The following is a 19,861-nucleotide window of genomic DNA, read 5'->3' as shown; positions in this document are numbered from 1 at the left end:
TGTCTGGTTTTGTAACAATCGCCCCGCTGCCGACCAATGAGTGGCGAGGCGGCGCATCACGTGGTGCCGTTTTATATAACACTTTGCTGAGACAAGACAGTTATTAGGCGGCGCGGGGCGGCCGGCATGGAGCTCGCGGAGGCGCGTCAGGGACCGGCGCGCGGCAGAGCGGCGGTGGTGGCAGCCCCGACTCCCTCCAGCCGCCGCTCCCAGCTCCACGTCCCCGGCCCCTAGACGCCTCTTCTCCACTCGTGTCCCTCTCTCTATGGATTCATTTCAGACTGGACAGATGCTGAGCTTGCCCGCCGAGCTCGGCAGCAACAACTTAGAGCTGGCGGAGCCGGCGGCATCAGCCGCCCGCGGAGACACGGGCCCCCACCCGGAGGCGGCTGCAGAAGGCCCCGCACCTCTACCGACTCGGCCGCTGGAGCAGGAGCAGCCTCCGAGGGCCTCGACGCCGGAGTGCAAAGTCCTGCTCACGCAGGCCGACGCCCTGGCGTCTGGGGGGCGCCTCCGGGAAGCCCTCGAGGTGTACCGACAGCTCTCCGAGCGGCAGCAGTTGGTGGCCGAGCAGCTGGAGCAGCTGGTCCGCTGCCTGGCCGAGAACGTCCCGCAAGCCGAGGAGCCGGCGCCGGAGCCCCCAGACGGGAGCCGCGCTGGGAGCTGTGCGCTGGCGGCGGAAGAAACAGGGGTGGTGACAGCCGCCGAGGCCACCGAGGTGTGGGACGGCTTCAAGTGCCGGAAGTGCCATGGATTTCTCTCAGACCCCGTGTCCTTGTCCTGCGGCCACACCTTTTGTAAACTGTGCCTGGAACGCGGGCGGGCAGCCGATCGGCGCTGTGCGCTCTGCGGCGTCAAACTCTCCGCGTTGATGGTGACCACCGGCCGGGCGCGCGGGACCCGGCGGGCTGGGCAGCAGGCGCCGCCGCCGCTGCGGGTCAACGTGGTGCTCAGCGGCCTCCTTGGCAAGTTGTTCCCGGGCCCGGCACGGGCGTCGCAACTCCGGCACGAGGGCAACCGGCTGTACCGCGAGCGCCAGGTGGAGGCGGCCCTGCTGAAGTACAACGAGGCAGTTAGGCTGGGTGAGCCCACCGTACCGCCGGGGCTGGGGCGGGCGGGGGCTGGAGCCTGGAGGGGAGCTGGGGGTGACTCCGGCGGAGGAGGGCGCGAGGACCATGGGATGGACCGCGACCGGAGTGGGGGCGGGGAACTCTGGAGTTCCCTCTCCGACTTTTTCTCTGTGTCTACCAATTCATCGCCCTTTTTCTGGGTCTCTGTATGTCTCCCTGCTCTTTGTCTTATGTCTCCTGTTAGCTCATGTGTTCTGCGTGTCTCAGTCCCTGCTTCTGTTTGTGTCACTCTATTTCCTCTGTCTTTTCCTTTCTCTCCGCATCTTTGTCACTCTGGCTCTTGCTCAGTGTCACCGTCTCTGTTTCTCGGGCTCGCCTTCTCCCCCCTCTGCGTGCCCCAGCCCCTCTTACACCTGCCCACACCTTGCAAACCGGGAGGTGAACTTCGCACCCTTCCCACTCGCGCTCCGGGGCCCCTGTGCTCCAGACCGCCGGGGATGATGTTCGGTCGGCGCCTGCGTTTGCCGCTCCCTCCCGGTCCGGGGCCGCCGTGCCGGCCGGGAGTTGTCCCTTCCGGGGCCGCGGCTCCCGGTGGGGTGGGTCCGGCATGGAATTAGGTCAGGAGAGCACTGGTTGCATAAGGGCCGCGAGCGGCCCGGGCCGGGCGGCCCCTCCTCCGCGCGGGCGGGCGGGATTGTGTAACGGCTGAGGTAACCGAAGTGGGCCACTCTCGCCTCGGAAACCATCCCGCGAGCGTGTGCGGGCGGGGGGGTGGGGGCAGGCGCTCTCACGCCCCGCTGCCCTGTGACTCATTGTCACCGCTTCCTATCACACGATCCTCGGCTGAAATAGATGCCCTCCCCGTCCCCCCTCCCGCGCCGCCTGCCCGCAGCCTGCGCCCTCGCCTCGAACCCTAGCCCTCCAGCCCAGAGGGCGACGGGCCGGGCGACGGCTCAGGGATCCCTGAGGACGCTGGGCTGGCTGCCAAGGGGGCCCCCTCTGCCCAGCTTTTCCGTGCCGCCTGAGGACGGATGGGTGGGCTCTGAGGCCTCAAGGGCGACGTGGGCAGCCCCGCGCCTCTAGGTGCACTAGGGCGCCTGAGTTCCCTCAGGGAACGACTCCCCCCAAACCCCCACGTCTGGACCCAGGAAGTGGCCGCCGAGCGACGGGTATTGCCCAGCTCGGGCCGGCTGCCAGGAGCTCAGCGGTGGGGCGCGGTGTCTGGCGAGGCGTGCCAGGGAGAAGGCGACAGGGCTGGGCAGACAGGGTTCTGGGATCCGAGGGTGCCCTGAGCCCTGCTTGGACGGTGGAGGAGGGGGTGGGCTGCAGTCTCCACGTGTTGAATCTTCACCCGAGCCTGCAACAGGTAATGGGGGAGGGGGAAGAATGAGGGTGGACTGGGGAACACTGGCACCCCCCAACCCCTGACCCATGTGCCCAAGCAGAGCGCCTTGTCAGCTGCCACCAGGCTGGCTTGTGATGCAGGAAATGAACAGAGGAGGCTGTAAACTCTTAACTGATGTCTTAAGAGCAAGTAATGGGCACCCACGCAAACCCTCTGCACACCCCTGGGGAAAAACAACAGCAAAGCCTGTTCCCACAGTCTCTAGGGAAGAGCAGGGCAGTATGAAGGAGACAGAGCTTGCTGAAGCCCAGATCTCAAAGGAAGGTTCCATTCCTGATCGAACCCAGGTCTCCCGCATTGCGGGCAGATTCTTTACCAGCTGAACCACAAGGGAAGCCCCAGCTGTCCCTTAAGAGCCAGGAAAGCCCTTTCCTTCCCTCTTCCTCCTCTTTCTTGGTTACTGTCATCACTTTTCCCTGGGGGTTCATCTTTGGACCACCAGAGGATCCGGGGTGAAAATGTGAAGACCTCTTCACCCTTCAAAGAGGAAAGGGGCTTCCCCAACAAAGAGTATCTTTGTGTTAGAAAGTGGCCAGTCTCTCTTCCTATTATTCTAAGTGCTATACTGTCCTTCAGAAAAAAAGGAACCTGTCTCCCACCCCAGATTCAAAGTCTGTCAAGGTAGCAATGACTCTGACCAGCTAGCTAGGCTTTGAGCAGATGCCTTCACCTCTCAAACTTGATTTTCCTTGAAGATTGGGTTGCTTGAACCAGATGATCTCTAAAGGCCTTTCCAGCCCTGGGTCTACCAATTTAGAGTATTGATGAGAGCCAACCTCACTTTATTCCCAGAAGCCTTGTTCCAGCCCATTCATATCTGCCCATCTGTAATGAGATGATGGAGCCTTGCAAATGCATTTCTGTTTTCTTAAGAGAAGCTTCATATATGTGTTGGGGTTTGTAGACAAAGATGTTGCTGATAAGACTAACTTGGACTTGTCTTCCTGGTGGCAAGAATGGGGATCACATCCAGCCACCCCCTTCTCCCTCTTCCCTGGCCTGTTTCCTTGTGGGCAATACTTCACTCAGAAGCTAGGCTGCCAGTTCCTAGCCACAGCCATGAAGCAGGGCACCAGAATTTGCTCTGTGTCAGAGTTGCTAATAATGCACCACTGACCCCACAGGCCCTCTAAGGAACTGCTTGAGAGAGTGGGGAAAAATGACTTCTTTACAGTTGGGAAAGCTCAGACCCAGAGTGGCTGGGGGTGTGGTAGGCAGGGCAATATTAGGGCTGGAGATTAAGCTTACACTTTTGGGTCTCTACTAGAGAAGTCCTAGATAACTTGCAAGTTTGCTCAAGGTTTTTTTCCTCTCATTTTGGCAGCTCCAAATGACCACTTGCTTTACAGCAACCGGTCTCAAATTTATTTCACCTTGGAGTCTCATGAGGACGCATTGCATGATGCTGAAATAGCATGTAAGCTCCGCCCCATGGGGTTTAAGGTGAGTGTGGGATGGGAAGGATGGGAAGGAATTGTACTGAGGACAGGAACTGGCAGGGAAGACTGCCACTGGGGAGGGGGGAGTGGTGGGTAGGGGCACTAGAGCTCACTCAGAGCAGGGGAAAGGCTCTTCATTGGAGCTGGTGGGGGGAGTCCCTTGACAAAGGGTGACTTAGGGGTCTGCAAAAGTATTGAGTTCTGTCCTAATTTGATCTTAGACTGATGACTTGCAAAGCAGCCTGGACTCTGTGATTCTTTAGAACTTGAACTTGGGAGCCAGACTGCTCGAGTTTCTGTCCTAGCCCTGCTACTTTTACTAGCTGTGTGGCCTTGGCCAAATTACTTAACCTCACTGTGCCTCATCTCCTTGCCTATAAAATGAGGATAGTCAAAGCATCTACTTAACACGGGGAGACTACCTGTTGTCAAGACTACATGAGCTAATGCAGCCAGATACTTAGAACAATGCCTGGCATATAGCATTGTATGTATTTGCCAACATCATCATCATCATCACCATTATTTTCCCAGGACACTAGAGAGAGGAGGGGAAGAGAAACATTGCTGTTTGGTTCTGCCATCTTAAGTCCTTAATGTAGTCAGTCAGCCTGCTGTTTTCCCTAAACATGTAGGTCACATGAGGGTGCGGGGTGGGAGTGGAGAGGGGAGAAAGACAGGTTCAGCCTCTCTCAAGATGCCAGGATGCACAATGTCACTTCCTATATCTCTGTCTGTCCTCCCTCAAGACTAGCCTTCAGCCACATGTCAATAGTTTGTTTAGAAGATTAGATTTGAGCCTGGACTCTATACCTGCAAGCTGAGTGACCATGAGAAAGTTGCTTCACTCTCAGAACCCTAGGTGTCCTTTTTTGCAAAACATAGATCTTGCTCTCTGCCCTAATCACCTTGCAGGGGGCCAGTGCTGGTTCAAGGTCAGCTTGTCCAAGAATCTGTTCTATGAACCGAAATGTTGGGTCTTGGTGTAGTGCTCTCTCTACGTAGCCCCAGGATGCTGTCCTCTGAAACCCACTTCATCCAAGGCCAAGTCCATAATCCCTTATCTGAATCCCATAGGGCTGAATATGTTCAGAATCCAGAATGTTTCCAATTTCACTAAGACCAGGTATCAGCTCTGGACAGTGCTCCATAGTCAAACACACTAATATTTCTGCAGCATATTACATGAAAATTCACACTAAATGGGAAGAAGACTGTAACATATATCGTTTTAGATCAAGATTTGCCACCTAATGACTTTTGATGTCAAGCTTATGAAAATATTGGATTATCAGCCCTTTTTTTGGATTTGGGAAACTTCAGATAAAACACTCGGGAGCTGCATACTGGGTCATTAATGTCAGAGTGACTCTCATACTCTTTCACGAGAAGATTTTCATGAGTGATGATAGATTAGTATATACTCTTTCCCAAGGAACACATTTACGGTTTATTCAGACTCACCAATGTCTTAACCCAAAAGAACTTCACTGGGAGCATTTCAGACCTTGTAGCAGTGCAGGCCAGTGAGCTCCCTGGGGGTGAGAGGACATCTCTTGTAACTGTTTCTGCTCCCATTCTAAACCATATCGGGGCAGGGGCCTCGACAGTGCAGTGGGAAACAGGGCTAAGTAAGCAGTGGACCATTTTGGATGAAATGGGAAAAGTGACTTCCCCAGTGAAGGAAGAGTTGGTGAAAATATTAAACAGAAGTTCATTTTCCCTAAGTGCTGGATTAAGCAGAGAGGCAGTGATAATAGAACTTTATGGACTTGGGAATTGAAAGAAGACTGGAACTGATGCTTCTGATTCAAAGCCACCTCACACCCCAGTTTATGGATTTCCCCCCATTTCTGTATGAAATGCTCCTGTGAAAGGTGTTCACTTCGTGCATCCCTATTCCAGCCACCCAGCCAGGGCTGGAACTCTCCTGCAAGTGCGACAACTGAGCTGGCTGCCCTGAGCAGGTGGAGTATATGGGTTGCTACTTGGTATGATTGGTCAGATCCCCAAAACTGCCAGTCTCCCAGCACTTAACACCCTCTAGCCACCTTGAAATGTCAGGCAGGCCTTTCTCCAGAGGGCCCCTGGCAAGTACTGCTGGGAGGATCCAGCTCCAGAAGGAGAGGGAGGGTGCAATTTGGGGAGAGGCCCCCAAGAGGCTTGGAGCAGGGGCCACTGCTCAAGAAGGCAGATTCTGGCTGGCTCCAGTAAGCCAGGCCCAAGCCAGGAGGCACCAGGGCCCACAGAGGCATGTCTGAAGGGGAGGTCCATGTATTAGGGTGCCCAGCAGCCGCAACCTGGATTGTTGCCTTCCCTAAATTAGACTCAGGGTCAGCGTGTAGGCAAGGGCCTGGGGAGCAGGCCACTGAGGGGCAGCCTCTAAGTCAAGCTGCCAGGCACGGAGAGAAAACAGCCCTCTTCTCACCTCACTTCTTTCTCCTCCGTCTTCCCCAGGATGCTCCTCTCCTACCCCTTAGGGTTTCTCCCCCAGGGCAGTTGGACTTGGACCCTGAGAAACCCTAAAACTTCTTATACGATTTCAAGATGTGGTGAGGGAGCAGACATGAGCTGAGTCCAGTGGAGCCAAAGCGTTTGTGCAGCCTCCGGATAGCGTTCAGAAGGGCTTGGTGGGGAAGCTCCCAGTGCTAGTTCCAACTTTGCCGCTAGCTGCCTTTGGGGTCTTAGAAGGGTCATGTGCCTTGGCTCACTTGGGCCTCTTATAATAAGTGATCACTGAGTGTGGGTGGTCACTCAGCCAGTAACATAGACTAGGTCTCTGCTTGACAGACTGGTTAACAGGAAGGCCCATCCAGGCAGGTCCTGAAAGCTGGTTAGTGTGACCTCAAGTGGGAGTTCTTGCTACATCTGATGCCTCCTCCAATACAATGGTGGAGCAGGGAGTGGGGGGTGGTGGTAGTATGGCACAGTGGTTGTGAATCTGGTCTTCTGTATCAGTCATTCCCAGGCTCTCAACCTGATTCCACAATTTTCCAGCCAGATTACTTCAGGCAAGTCACTTCTCTGAGTCTGTTTTATTTTCTTGAAAATGGGCTTCAGAACAATTGCCTACACCATCAGTCCCCAACCTATTTGGCACCAGGGACTGGTTTCATGGAAGACAAATTTTCCACGGATGTTGAGGGGTGTGGGGGGTGATGGTTTGGGGATGATTCAAGTGCATTACATTTATTATGCTGCCACTGATCTGACAGGAGGAGGAGCTCAGGCAGAAATGTGAGTGATGGGGAGCGGCTATAAATATGGATGAAGCTTTGCTTGCTTGCCTGCCACTCACCTCCTGATGTGTGGCCCAGGTCCTAACAGGCCACAGACTGGTACCACTACAGTGGCCTAGGAATTGGAGAGCCCTGGCTTACACAATAAGGCTGTGGATAAGATAGTCCTTTTAAAGCCCTCACATGACAGTGAACACCCAGGAAGTAATCTAGCTGATGTTATGAATGATAGCAATGTCAAGAGGTGGAGAAGAATGGGATTGAATGGTCATGTTTTCTTCCAGGCACACTTCAGAAAAGCGCAAGCCTTAGCCACCCTTGGCAAGGTGGAGGAAGCGCTAAGAGAGTTTCTATATTGTGTGTCCCTCGATGGAAGGAACAAAAGAGCAAGAGCTGAAGCCCAAAGGGTGAGTTGAGATGACGTCATGTATAGCTGCCTAATGGGCTTCCAGCCCTCTGTCCTCTCCAGGGCAGGGAGTAAGGGAACTGCCCTTCCTAGGGTTGGGGATCCAGAGTGGATGGTTTCCTGGGTTGAGGGGACAGGAGCAAGACACAGGTGCCAGTTGATGACCCAGAAACACCATCCTTTTGGCATGTACAATCAGATTGAGCAGTTCCTACACTTCTGGAGGAGCTTGTGAGGAATGTGCTTGCTTCTTTGACTCAGGGTCAGTAAGAATACAAACAAAAAAATAAAACCAAATAAGTTAACATGGAGATGGAGGCCCATGGAGAAGGCTCTGGCTGTTGGCCAGAGATCCTGGGTGTGAGGCAGTTTTAGAACTTTCCTTGGGCTGAGTCACAGCTTCACCAGCCATACAGGGTGGCCAGCTCTTCATAAGGGGTGTGGGGTCCCATCTGCCCTGCCATATGCAGAACTCCAACCTTCAGCTTCTTTGCTAGAAATGAAACACGTATGTGATATAAGTTGGGGACCATTACAGTATAATCCAGTCATCCCAACTCTTGAGTCGCTGGAAGATGTGGTTATTTTTTTTTAACTGCATGAAATACTGGGCACATTAGTGAATGCTCAAGCATCCTCAATTCGTAAACTTTGTTGCTTATTGTTCTGCAGTGTGCTCTCTCAGTGTCTGGCTCGTTGGCCTAGAAATGGGAAGCTGACAGTCAGCGGGGACTTCTGCTTTGCTTGTGCCCCACCCCCTGTTCACCACTGCACCCCAGGTGCCTCTGTCCCAGGGTGCTCTGTCAGAGCAGTGGATGAAGAAAGGGAGCAAGAGACAGGACTGGTTTCTGAAGGCTCCAGAAAGGAATCTTCAGCAAAATCATTGAACTAGGGGCAGCTGAGCACTGGAAGTTCTGGGAAGTTACTTTGGGCTGGTTAGTAGGAGCACTGGTGGCAGAGAATTGCTCCAAGCTGTGGACCCTTCCCCAAATCTTAACTGTAGTCCACAGTGTGAGTAATAATAGTAATAATGGCTAACATTTATTGAGCATTTCTTGTGTACCGGGCACTGTTCTGTGGACTTTATGGGGAAGCTATAATTAAATCCCCACAACGTCCCTATGAGAGTAGGTACTATCATTTATCCCTATGTTACCAATGAAACAGATGAGGAAGCTGAGGCTTGGTGCCTTTCCTGAGGTCATGAACCTAATGATCGGTGGAAGAGCAACCAAACCCGACTCCTCCTGCTTCCAGAGTCTGCCTCGTGAGCTGGTCCACTATCCTACTGGCCCGGGAGGCCGAGTCAGGAGTCTCAGCACCCACTGCTGAGACTGGGGGAGAGGAGCAGTGGGGTTATCCAGTTCTGGGACGGATGAACAAAGGTGGTTAGAAGAACAGAGTGTGCAAAGGCCAACAGACGCAGGTGTGGAGCCGAGAGAGAGTGATTTCTTTACTCTCATTTGTCCATTTCTCAGTTGGCCTGAGAGGCTCTTGGTGTCATCATTTGGGTTGATCCTCTTTCCCACCCACTTTATAGACCACCTAGTATCATTTCCCAGGTGGCTGAGTGGTAAAGAATCCACCTGCCAATGCAGGAGATGCAGGTTCGATCCCTGGGTTGGGAAGATCCCCTGGAGGAGAAAATGACAACCCACTCCAGTATTCTTGCCTGGGGAATCCTATGGACAGAGGAGCCTGACAGGCTACAGCCCATGGGATAGAGAAGAGTTGGACATGACTGAAGCGACTTAGCGTGTAAGCATACATGCAGTGTCATTTCCACAGCTGCCTTAATGGGGTGGGGCAAGAACTGTGTTAAGCTCTGGAGACCCAAAGAGGCATAAGCCACAGTATCAGTCCTCCAGGACCTTACACTCTTGCACTGGTTCTATAATGTAATATAAATGCCAGACAATACAATCGAACATTTGCCTGTGATGAGTGTTCCAGAGTTCTGAAGCTAGGGTGAGAATTTAGAGGTGAATTTCGACAGAGTGAGGTGAGGACATGGTACTTAGTTAAGAGCACTGAGGACCCTCTGTGCTTATTTGCTGGATTGTTCCCCTTTCCAGGGATAAAGATGTGACAGAGATGGTCCAGGTTCACTTGGCCTGGGTTTCTTTTTAACGTTTGTCTTTACCTCAGATTCCTTTTGGACTTCTTGACCCACTTGGGCCTTTTCAAGGCTGATGCTGAAGTGGAATTGACTTCCATTCGTATGTGGAATGCTCATTTTCAGAGAGTTGACTCCAACTTTTGTTTTCCAAAGCCACTGGGGAGGCCTTCACTGAGGTCTTAGGTGGAGGAGGAAGCTCAGTGCTGCTGTTCCTTTGCCTAGTTTCCTTCGAGCTTCCCTCTCTGCCTCTCTTCCCCTCACACCACACTCTGCCCTCATATCCTTGTACCTGGGGGTGCCCTATGGCTTGCTACTGCTCTCTGGGGGAGAGTTCCAGGGGGAGTGCTTCAGAGGTGGGTTGGTCCTGGTGGGTCATTCAGAGGCCCCTGAGAGTTTGGCTCCAGCAAAGAAGGAGTCTCTGAAAGCTGGCATTTACAGCCCTGGTCAGTGTGAGAACCTCCCGTCTCATTCCTGTACCAACTTAGAACTGGAAGGAAACAGAGGCATCTGTCATCTGGAGACTTTGGGCCTGAACCCTAGGCCTCTCTCTGGGTCCTAGGATGGCTAGTGTCTTAACTCAGTTCTGTCCAGTGTGATGAGTATTTATTGGACATCGGTCATACGCCCTCCAGAAACTGAGCATCTGGTTAGAGAGCAAGACTTACATTTGCGATGCAATTTGAGGCTAACACAAGACTGGGGAGGGTAAGGCACTATCTTCTGGTGCAGATGAGAACACAGCAGGATGGGAGAGATCAGGGAGACTGGAAGAAGAGGGGAAGGGAGTCCTGGAGCTGAGCGTTGAAGGATGAGCAGGGCTTGGCCACATGGAAAGTGCTGGCATCAGAAGAAACATCATGAAGGAACTGCTGGGGCCCAGTAAGGAAAGAAATCAAACCAGAAAGAGGTTGATTCCAGTTTCGGTCAGATTCTCCTGATCAGTTAATACCCTGTTACCTAGAGGAAGGGGTGGGGCACCCTTTAGTTGGTCTCAGCAGAAAACATGTGAATGTCTCTTAGAAGCAAGTGACCTGCCTTCCTGGGTTATGTTTTACATACAAAAATACCTATGTATACATGTAATTGGCACTTTCACAGGAGAGAACTGAAGCAAGGATGCGGGTGGTTGATGGGGCAACCTCCACCAGATCACTCATCTTTGACTCCCGGTCCCTTCTGGATCTTGTATCTGCCCCACCCCCACCCCCAGCTTATCCAGTTGCAAAGGAAGCCAGCCATAGACTAGAACCAGCCTGCCGCCCCGCCCCCCCAATCATTGAGGTGACTTGACATTCTCTGGGAAGTGAAGGCTAGAAAGTAGGAAGAGAGGCTGGGAGAAGAGGGAGGAAGACTTGGTTCTGCTTTTACTAACACATCGCTGCTGAAGGGATTCACGATCCAGGGCTGATGGTCGGGGAGGAGGGGCAAAACAGGCAGACAGGGAGGGAAGAAATACAGAGGAACCTTGATGGTATTTGTTGCCTTCTACCCACAAGGGCGTCTTGGACACGACTCCAGGTCCCCCAGCTGATGTTGGTCTCCTGCCTTCTCTTCAGCCTCTTTCCTCCTAGACAGGTTTTGAAATCCCCCCGCAGATCTTTCTGTGGAAGGGTAGCAGCGGAGTGGTGGTAACTGGCTAGGGTGACAAAGGCAGATCTGTAGTGCCTTTTCAAAATCCAGATTCCTGGCCACACTTCAGACCCAGGGGAGCCAGGCATGGGAACTTGGAACCTGGAATTCTCATAAGCTTCCCAGGTGATTCTGACGAGCTGAAGGGAGGATCCCTGCCCTGCTGTGTTGGGGTCTTTGGTCCAAGTCTTCCTCCCTGGGGTTTGGCCCCACAAGCCGTACCCTTTGTCCCTTCCTGCCCTCCCACCCCTGTCCTTCACCCGAGCACCTGTAGAAACTTAAGTAGTGAAGTCTTCTGTTTTATGTCCCAGCTTCTCCTTAGTTTCTTTACACCATCCTTCCCGGGGGCCTCTCAGGAACATTCTCCCGATATACTGAAGCTGTTGGCACCTCACCCTAGATTAAAGGAACACGTAGAGTCATTGGCTACTGAAGGCACCAGCCATAATCTACCAAAGTTGTCACAGGTAAAACTCCACTCACCCAGCTCGCTCCTGACGCTTCGTTTGGCTGTTTTGTGGGCAAACATGGAGAGTGAGCCCTCACCCTCCTACTTTGTTTGGTTCCCAAGAAAGAAGAAATGTAGTTGCTAGTGGCTGTCTTCTTTGCTGAAAGGCTATTTAAAGATAAAACTGGATTTCAGGCAGGTTGATGATTTATTATGTTCAGTTTTCACTTCTTGATCAGGTCCAGTTGAGAGAGGTGACAGAACTAGAAAGGCCCACTTCCCCAGGAGCCATTCACTTGGGGTGACTTTATCAGCTTAGGGGCAGAGCCTGGGAAGAGGGCCTGACAGCCCCTCCTTTCCTGCTTTTTGTTTGTTCAAGCTGCTGGTCTTTGAGCACCAGCTGAGTTCCTTGTGCAAAGGCAACTCCATTTGATCCCCAAGTGGAGGTCATTTCATATTCCTGCAACGTGTCTTACACATAAGTAGACTTCCAGCACATTTGTGGAGCCGGGGAGAGGGAAGCAACTTAGGAAGTGTTAACTTTCTGGGATTTGAGTCTTTGAAAACCATGGTCTCCAGGCCCCAACTTTGCAAGCAGAGGGCAAGTGGGCAGAAGCTGGGGCTCAGAAGCACAGATGTGTAGGCAGAGGTGAGCTCTGAAGATCTAGGCAGGTCAAAGCATCTGCCTGCCTGCTATCTGTGCCCTGTTTTCCTCCCCTGTGTGTGAGCCCTAGGGTCTCCATGGCTTTTTGGTTCTCTGACAGGTGAAAATCTTATATTTCCCTGACTTCTTTCCCTGCTCTGGAGAATCAACAAAATGCAGGTGTGCCTGACTCAAAAAGGCTGGGGCGGGGGGGGGGGCGGGGAGGGATGGGCAGAACTTAGAGTATATCCTGAAATCAAAGCAGTACTACGTGCTAAGTCACTTCAGTCGTGTCCAACTCTTTGCGACCCTATGGACTGTAGCCAGCCAGTCTCCTCTGTCCATGGGATTCTCTAGGCAAGAATACTGGAGTGGGTTTCCGTGCCCTCCTCCTGGGGATCTTCCAGACCCAGGGATCAAACCTGCATCTCTTATGTCTCCTGCATTGGCAGGCGGGTTCTTTACCACTAGCACCACCTGCATTTCAATACTTCTTTGAGATCATTATTACAGGATTGAGAACCATAATACTGAACCCAAGTGCCTGGAGTGACTTCTAATTGCAGCCCAATCAGAAATGAAGAAAAAAAGCACCCCTGGCTTTCTTGCATGAGGAAGCTGAAGAAAAGGGACTGGGTTTCTACCCAAGCTTTGCCTTGCAAAACACTGCACTGTGTAGACTCTGCTGAGGGCTCATGGAAAGCTGAGGATGAGGCAGTGCCATAGTGCTGATAAAACCCTGAACTCCCTGGGTTAGAGACTCAGAAAAGCCTTTTCCTCCTCACCTCATCATTTTCTCCCAGCTATGCAACTCCCCATTTTTCATCTATCTACCAGGGTTTTTTGATTGGAATTGGAGGGAAGACAACGACCTGAGCATTTTGACCTGTGCACTTTGAGTGTAGAGTAGAGAGGGGTTCTCCAGGTAAACCTACATAAACACTTTGTCATTGGATTTTTGTTTCTAGATCCTTCTCCTGGACAAAAATTCTTGAAAAGGCTAGAGACGTTACTGATCATTTTGCCAGATGATCTTGTCTCTTTTTCAGACTTTTTGCCCAAAATCTAATGAAAGGATTCATTTGTTCCTAGTTCCTTTGACCAGTATAATATAGCTCTGGAGCATGAGGGCACTCAGCAGGCCTGTGAACACACTTGCACCAGAACCTTCCTGAAAGTTCTTTGGAAGCTGGGTGTGGGACTGGAGGATGGCTGGCAATGGCAGTGAGGGTGAGAGGAAGGGCCTAATAGCAGGATCTACCCTCACTGCACTGCATGCCTTGATGTCCCTCAGGTGGTGACTGGGGACTGACTGGAGAGGAGCAGAGACCGGCGCTGCACTTGGCATCTCGCCTTCACTGCTGCCCAAAGACTGTCTCCCTGCACGCCTTACTCTGCCCCAGCTGGGCCTTCTGTGCCCTATGACTGCCGCTCAGTTAAGCTACCTGTCCTCTAGATGGTCAGGACTGGGCAGTATTTTCTCCTTGTCCCTTCTGGAGACAATTATCAGAGGATGATGTTGGGCCCCAGTAGATTCTGATGTTTGGCTCTTTCTTCCTCCAGGAAACGCCTGAGCGCCCACATTGTTCCAGCCAGGAGGCGGCAGCAGCCAGGGGCCAGGGGGGCAGCCTGATGAACCTGGTCACAGTGACAGGGGATGGGCCGCAGGACCACACGGAAGACTTGGTTGGAGCAGAGGAGGAGAAGGGGGCCGCTGCCTCTTCCCAAGCTGCCTCCAGTAAGACTGGCAAATGCCAGGAGAAGAAAAGGAAGCACTGCCAAATCGAACCCCAAGACCCAGAGAGGCCTAAGAAAGTGTCTAAGCCAGGTGCAGACTGTACCCAGAGAGTTGGGGGCTTGGAGGGGAGCCCGGGCTCAGCAGTGTGTGGAGGCTCCTGCCCTCCACATGATGGCTTCTCTGCTCTGCAACATCTAGGGTAGCTGTGGGGTTTCTGTGAGAGCAAGCAGTTCCTAGCATCCTGCTGGTGCCCCATATGAATTATAAGGGAAAGCCAGGGCTTATGGGCAAGCATAGCATCAAGTAACGACATCTCACGCCCTTGATGGTGTCACTTCCTTCCAGGCCAGCCTCTCTGCACCCCCTTCCCCATTCCAGGGAGGTCGGACCCGGGCAGCTCCATCAGGCCTTACCCTGCTCATTCCCAGTTGTGTCCCCATAGGTAGGCATCTGAGAAGCAGCAGCTGCAGCTTGGTATCTTTCCAAGAGTGGCTGCCAGTGCCAAGATTCAGTGTCAGCTATGAAGGCCTGGCTCAGTCTGTGGAGTCGTTGCAGCTGTTTGTCAAGAGTGAGGTGCCTGTTCTATTTGAATGAAGCCCCCCAGGGCTCCCAGATAATCCCTGACCTACACGTCTCTTTCTTTGGGGCTGCTGAAAGCTTCCACGTGCCTGTATCAGGGTACCCCATTCTCAGTGGCTCACCTGGCCACTAAATCAATTCTCGGGGAGGTGATGAGAGGGGCTGACTGAAAAAAATAATTGGATTCTTTGGCCTTAGAAGTGCTGTCTTGTGACACCAAGGTTGGTTCCCCTCTGACTTCTGCTCTCTACATCACAGATTCTTCCACTGACCCCAGGGGCAGGCCTGCGCTCAGTGTCCCGCTGGCATCTTTTGACGCCTCTGACCTTGAATGCTCCCTCTGTATGAGGTATGTGAGGTGTCCTGTTGCTTACTGCCCAAGAAGTCTTCCCCTCTGGTGTCTGTACCTCTCTGCTAGTGACCTATGGCTTGGTTGGTTAGCACAGAAAAGCGTGGTTCTAACAAAATGGAAGTCACATTGACTGTCACATGGGTGACCTTGTGTCCCTTGTTTACGGATCACATGCCCCACACTCCTGCCTTGGAAATACCTAGAGAGCAGGAAGGAAACTGTCTACTCAGAGGTCAAATTGACAGTCCACAGGCTGGATGTCTTTTGTTCGGCCCTCATGGGATTTGGGGGGTTGGTCACGGCCCCCTTCCCTCGGCCACTGCCTTCCTCTCACATTTGTATCACTTTCCTGGCCTTTCTTTAAGTTTGGGACCCTGGAACTAATCTCTACTGGCTACTAGATCAAGATCTCAAAGCGTGAGTCCCAGTGTCAGCCTCACAGACCTATTCTCTGGAAGCCAAGGAGAGGGCTGGACTCATTTTTGGTCGTACCTGCCTGCGCAGTAGTCAGTAGTGGGCATGTACGACTTGGCTGAGAGTCTCTCCTCCGCCCACTGCCACATTGTCTCTACTTTCTCAGATCTCTGGAGACACATGCCTCCCCCTACCCCCACCCCATAACATACACATATAGGAAACTGCTACAGTCATGGTCTGCAAAAACAAATGACTTTCACTTGTTTCATTTCACAACCATGGCCTTGTGGCTAAGAGGAGGTCTCCAAAAACAGATGGCCTGGGTTTCCACCCAGGCTGTGCCACTTACTGGCTTTTGACCTGGAGCAAGTGACTTTCTCCGCCACTGACTCATCAGTAAAATAGAGAACAGTGGTACCTGTTCTATGGTGTTGTTATGATTAATTGAGGAATTCTATTTGAGACACTTAGAATAGTGCCTGACATATAACAAGTACTCAATAAATGTTAACTTTTTTCCTAGACCAGAGGTTCTTTAGCTTTAGATCCATTGACCCCTGCGGGGGTTCTGTGTATGGATTCTAGGAGATCTAGGAATTCCCTGATGTTATATGTAAAAGTGTGTGTGTAAGAGAGAGAGAGAGAGAGATTTCCAGGACAAGGTCCACAGCTTTCAGTAGATTCTCAAATGTGCCTTCCCTTTGGCAAAAGAGCTTTAAAAGGAGGCTGAGATATTTGCACAAAAGTTGTTAAGATGACTGAACCAAGACAAGAGACGTCAAGAAAAATCTTTTGGTCCATCACACAGATGGGTGCAGCCAACGGAGGCCCCCTCAGATGTCTTCTTGCCCTTTACAAGTACATACGCCTTCCATGTCAATCCCAGGCATTTGTCACTGCTCAGAGTGACTTTTCTTGTCCTCTGAATAAAAATGAGTAAGGCAGCTGTTACCTGAACACGTACTTTTTATTTCTCTCTCTCTCAAAAAAAAGAGAATTGTCAGATTTGCTTGTAAACTCAGACAGACTTGATAAGGAATGTAGCAGCACTTAAAGCAAGCCCTGCATATACTGTCAGAGCTCTAGGTGGAGTGGGTGAGGGTGGGACCGGCTGTATAACCCGGTCCCTTGTGCCCCCTCCCCCTCACAACAATGTAGCAGGTGGGTCAAGCCAGAGCCAAGGTGTGAGACAGACAAGCTCTGCTTTCCAAGCTGAGGCATGGGCCCCCACAGGTAACGTCGTTATGGTGCTCAGCCAGCGATGAGAGCCAGGGTCTTTCAGATGCCAGACTTTGATAGACTTGATTCAGCTTATCCTCCTGGACATGCCTCCCGACATCCCGGGGATGCAAAATCAAACACGCAGACTCATCCTGTTTGTGTTTTCCCTGAGGGCTAAGAATTCTGAGGTTGAAGTTCTTTTGTTCCCTTTTGTCTGCTTTCTCCCTTTCATCTTGTTTGTCCCTGATCTCAACAGGGGGCTTCAGAGAAGGGTTAGAAATTTGGTCCAAGAAATAAACACCAAGAGGATAAGACCCCCTTCGAGTTTGCTCACTCTGAGTTGAAAAGCCATTATTTCCCTTATCCTTCCCCTCTGTTCTAAATGAGACTTCAAAGCAAAAACCCATCTTTGCCTGGAGCAGCTATTGTATGGGCTGCTGAGTTACATGGGGGACACTTGGGAGCTGCTTGATGGTGAAAAGAAACCTGCCAAGTCTAGAGAACATTTCTGATCTCAAGGCTCTTAAAACTCAAGCCCTAGTTCAGAAACATGTGGTTCCCCTTCCAGCAGGGCTTGTCTCCAAGTCAGAAATCACATGTTGACAGAGGCCATTTCAGATACATGCTTTAGTTTGAATTATTGCAGTCTTGAAAAAGTTCCTGTTTCCTGTAGTGTTTTCATTTTTCTAATCATGATTAGGATTATTCTTAGCTTCTGTCATGACTGTCCTGTGTCTTTGGTGGAGAGGGTTTATGGTGAGAGATATTTTCAAGCAATCTGCCGGGTCATGAAACTACACATGCGTACCTCCTGTGCAGGTTTCAAGAATAAAATCCAGTGCCGTGGTGCTGTCTTGGTTGAAGATGAGTTAGAGTAAGAACTGATCTGTTCTGAGTCTAGAGAGAAAATCAGGAGCTGCTTGTAAATTCCTCAGGGGAAAATGGTGGAAAGAGTGAACGGAACAACGGTTGGAGGGTGAGCTAATGAGAAACTTCCCAGTCTCCGAGTCCCCCGTGCTGGATGGAGCAAGGTCTGCTGGGGGAACTTGCTCTCTGATTCCAACACCTCAGAACTCTCCTTCTCCGTCTTTAATGACTGCCAATCCTCCCTTGAGATTTACCTGCTCCAGATACCCTTGCCCTGGGGTCACCTCTGGGCCCACTGTGGAGCAGGAATGTTGGATATTTGAACCAGTTACCTAATGGCCTAGTGGCCCCTTTGTCCATTGAAATGAAAAGCTTTATATTTAACCTAGTTTGAGCTGCTCAAGTAGCTGGGTGTTATGGAGTCAGTTCACTGCTCTCTCTCTCTCTCTCCCCCCACTCCCTCCCTCCTCCTTGTTCCCCCTTTGCTCTCATTTGATAGCCACACAAGAGCACAATACAAGGATGTAACTGGTGGGAAAAGATAGCTATTTCCAGACAAGCCAAACATTTTATCCGGGCTGACATCTAACTGAAAGCATTTATTATTACTATTGTTTACTCCATCACCCTGACAATGTAAAATGCTTTCTTGTGAGAAAATCTGGCCCTACACTGATTTATAAATGCCTCCCTGAAGTGTTTTCTGAAATCACTCCTAAAGTGATAAATAAAAGGGAGAGGAATTTGCGTATATATCTATTTCTAACTCTATCTCTCTATATATAGAGTTTCTCTCTCGCTCTCTCTGGTGGTGGGGAAGGGAGAGAGACAGAGAGAGAGGGAGAAAAGGGTGTGTTTGTGTGTGAGTGTGTGTATCTACATGTACATGGATGGTGTTTGTTCCAAGATCTAGATTCACACACAGTCGTCTCTATGTCATCTAGTGGAGAAGGAAGATGGGCTTGAGAATCACGTGTGACTTCACATCCCAAGTGCTGCTACTTACTAGCTAGCTGTGTGACCTTGGGCAAGTTATTTAACTTGCCTGAGCCAATTTCCTCCATAGTAAAATAGAGCTAATCCAATTGCTTACTGCCTATGACTATATAAAGCTAATTTATATGAAAAACAGCAATGCACACATTCCTGATAGCAAGAGAAATGCATTCCATCTGTTCCCAGTCTCTTTACTCAGTCAGCCTGAATAGAAGTGGGTTGAGTATTGAAAGATGATATATTCTAAGCATCTGAACCTTGAATTATTTCAGAGCAATAATTATGCAGCATCTGTGGTAGCATTCTTGTTTGCGACCACTCAGATCAGGGGCATTTTAATCATAGCTCTTGCTAAGAGTTGCTGTATCCTTTTGTGTCTGCTACATTCATCTGCTCATTAATGTCAGTATTTATTGCAATTAATTGGCCAGCTATATCATTATTATTTGTATGTGGATTACATTCTTCAGTGAACAAAAGGCCCAATTTTGAAATTATCAGGAAAAATAGTTTTACAGATACAGATTCATCAATCAGTCTTCATCATTAGCGTCGTCGAATAATATATAAAAGGCATTCAGATTCACAGGTCTCAAATTACTGAGGAAATGAGATTGTCTGTCTTGGCTGCTTCTAGTAGTTACATCACAGCAGTGGTTCACAAAGTCAGCCTGCAAGTCACAATCTTGAGAAATACTTTAAATTGTGAAATAGACACAGTGGGAAAGTACATAAAAATAGGAATGGATTCTCATAAAATACTGTAAAGAGGCTACTCATGCAATCCCTTTCAGCCTAAGAAAGAAAACATTAATTACCAGGACTCTGGAAGCTGCCCATATGTCACTTCTAAATCATACCCCCTCACTGTCCCTAAAATCACTATCTTGACTTTTATCTCTTCTTTTTTTTTTTTTTAAAAAAAGAGTCTTACCACTCTTGTATGTATCTCTAAACAGTGCAATTTCATTTTTTCCTGTTTAAGAATACTTAATGTAAGTTGAATTATCCAGAATGGATTATTTTGTTGTAACTTCTTTTCCTCGGGATGAAGATTTATCCATGTTATTGCATGTTGGTGAAATTTGTTCATTTTCATTAGTGTATAGTGTCCCATTGTATGAATCTACCAAAATCAGTTATATTCTAGATGGATGTTTGGCTTGTTTCTAGTTTAGGGTTATTATGGACAATGTTACTATGAACAGTTTTTATGTCTACTAGTGTATATATGTGTGTATTAGTCGCTCAGTCGTGTCTGACTCTTTGTGACCCCATGGACTGCAGCCCGCC

At 50.5% G+C, this 19,861-nt stretch overlaps 1 protein-coding gene across 6 annotated transcripts in view; it reads left to right on the top strand.

Annotated features, from left to right (window-relative positions):
* The first annotated feature begins 114 nt into the window (after positions 1 to 114).
* The window catches only part of LONRF3 (LON peptidase N-terminal domain and ring finger 3), a 39,047-nt gene continuing 19,300 nt past the window's right edge, over positions 115 to 19,861 (top strand). For 2 of the 6 annotated variants that reach the window (XM_081564406.1, XM_081564407.1), the window contains exons 1-6: positions 115 to 1,082; positions 3,800 to 3,918; positions 7,438 to 7,560; positions 11,619 to 11,774; positions 13,962 to 14,226; positions 14,974 to 15,064. In XM_081564406.1, the coding sequence (XP_081420532.1) occupies positions 266 to 1,082; positions 3,800 to 3,918; positions 7,438 to 7,560; positions 11,619 to 11,774; positions 13,962 to 14,226; positions 14,974 to 15,064 (1,571 nt within the window). In that variant the 5' untranslated portion in view covers positions 115 to 265. The remainder of the gene's footprint in view (positions 1,083 to 3,799; positions 3,919 to 7,437; positions 7,561 to 11,618; positions 11,775 to 13,961; positions 14,227 to 14,973; positions 15,065 to 19,861) is intronic. The other 4 variants (XM_081564408.1, XM_081564409.1, XM_081564410.1 and 1 more) reach the window with 3 other exon arrangements.

The sequence above is a fragment of the Giraffa tippelskirchi genome, chromosome X (assembly GCF_054371585.1).
Source record: "Giraffa tippelskirchi isolate mGirTip1 chromosome X, T2T-mGirTip1v1.2.pri, whole genome shotgun sequence".
Lineage (NCBI taxonomy): Eukaryota > Metazoa > Chordata > Mammalia > Artiodactyla > Giraffidae > Giraffa > Giraffa tippelskirchi.
Note: the sequence above shows the minus strand (reverse complement) of the source record. Positions and strands in the feature narration are given on the sequence as shown.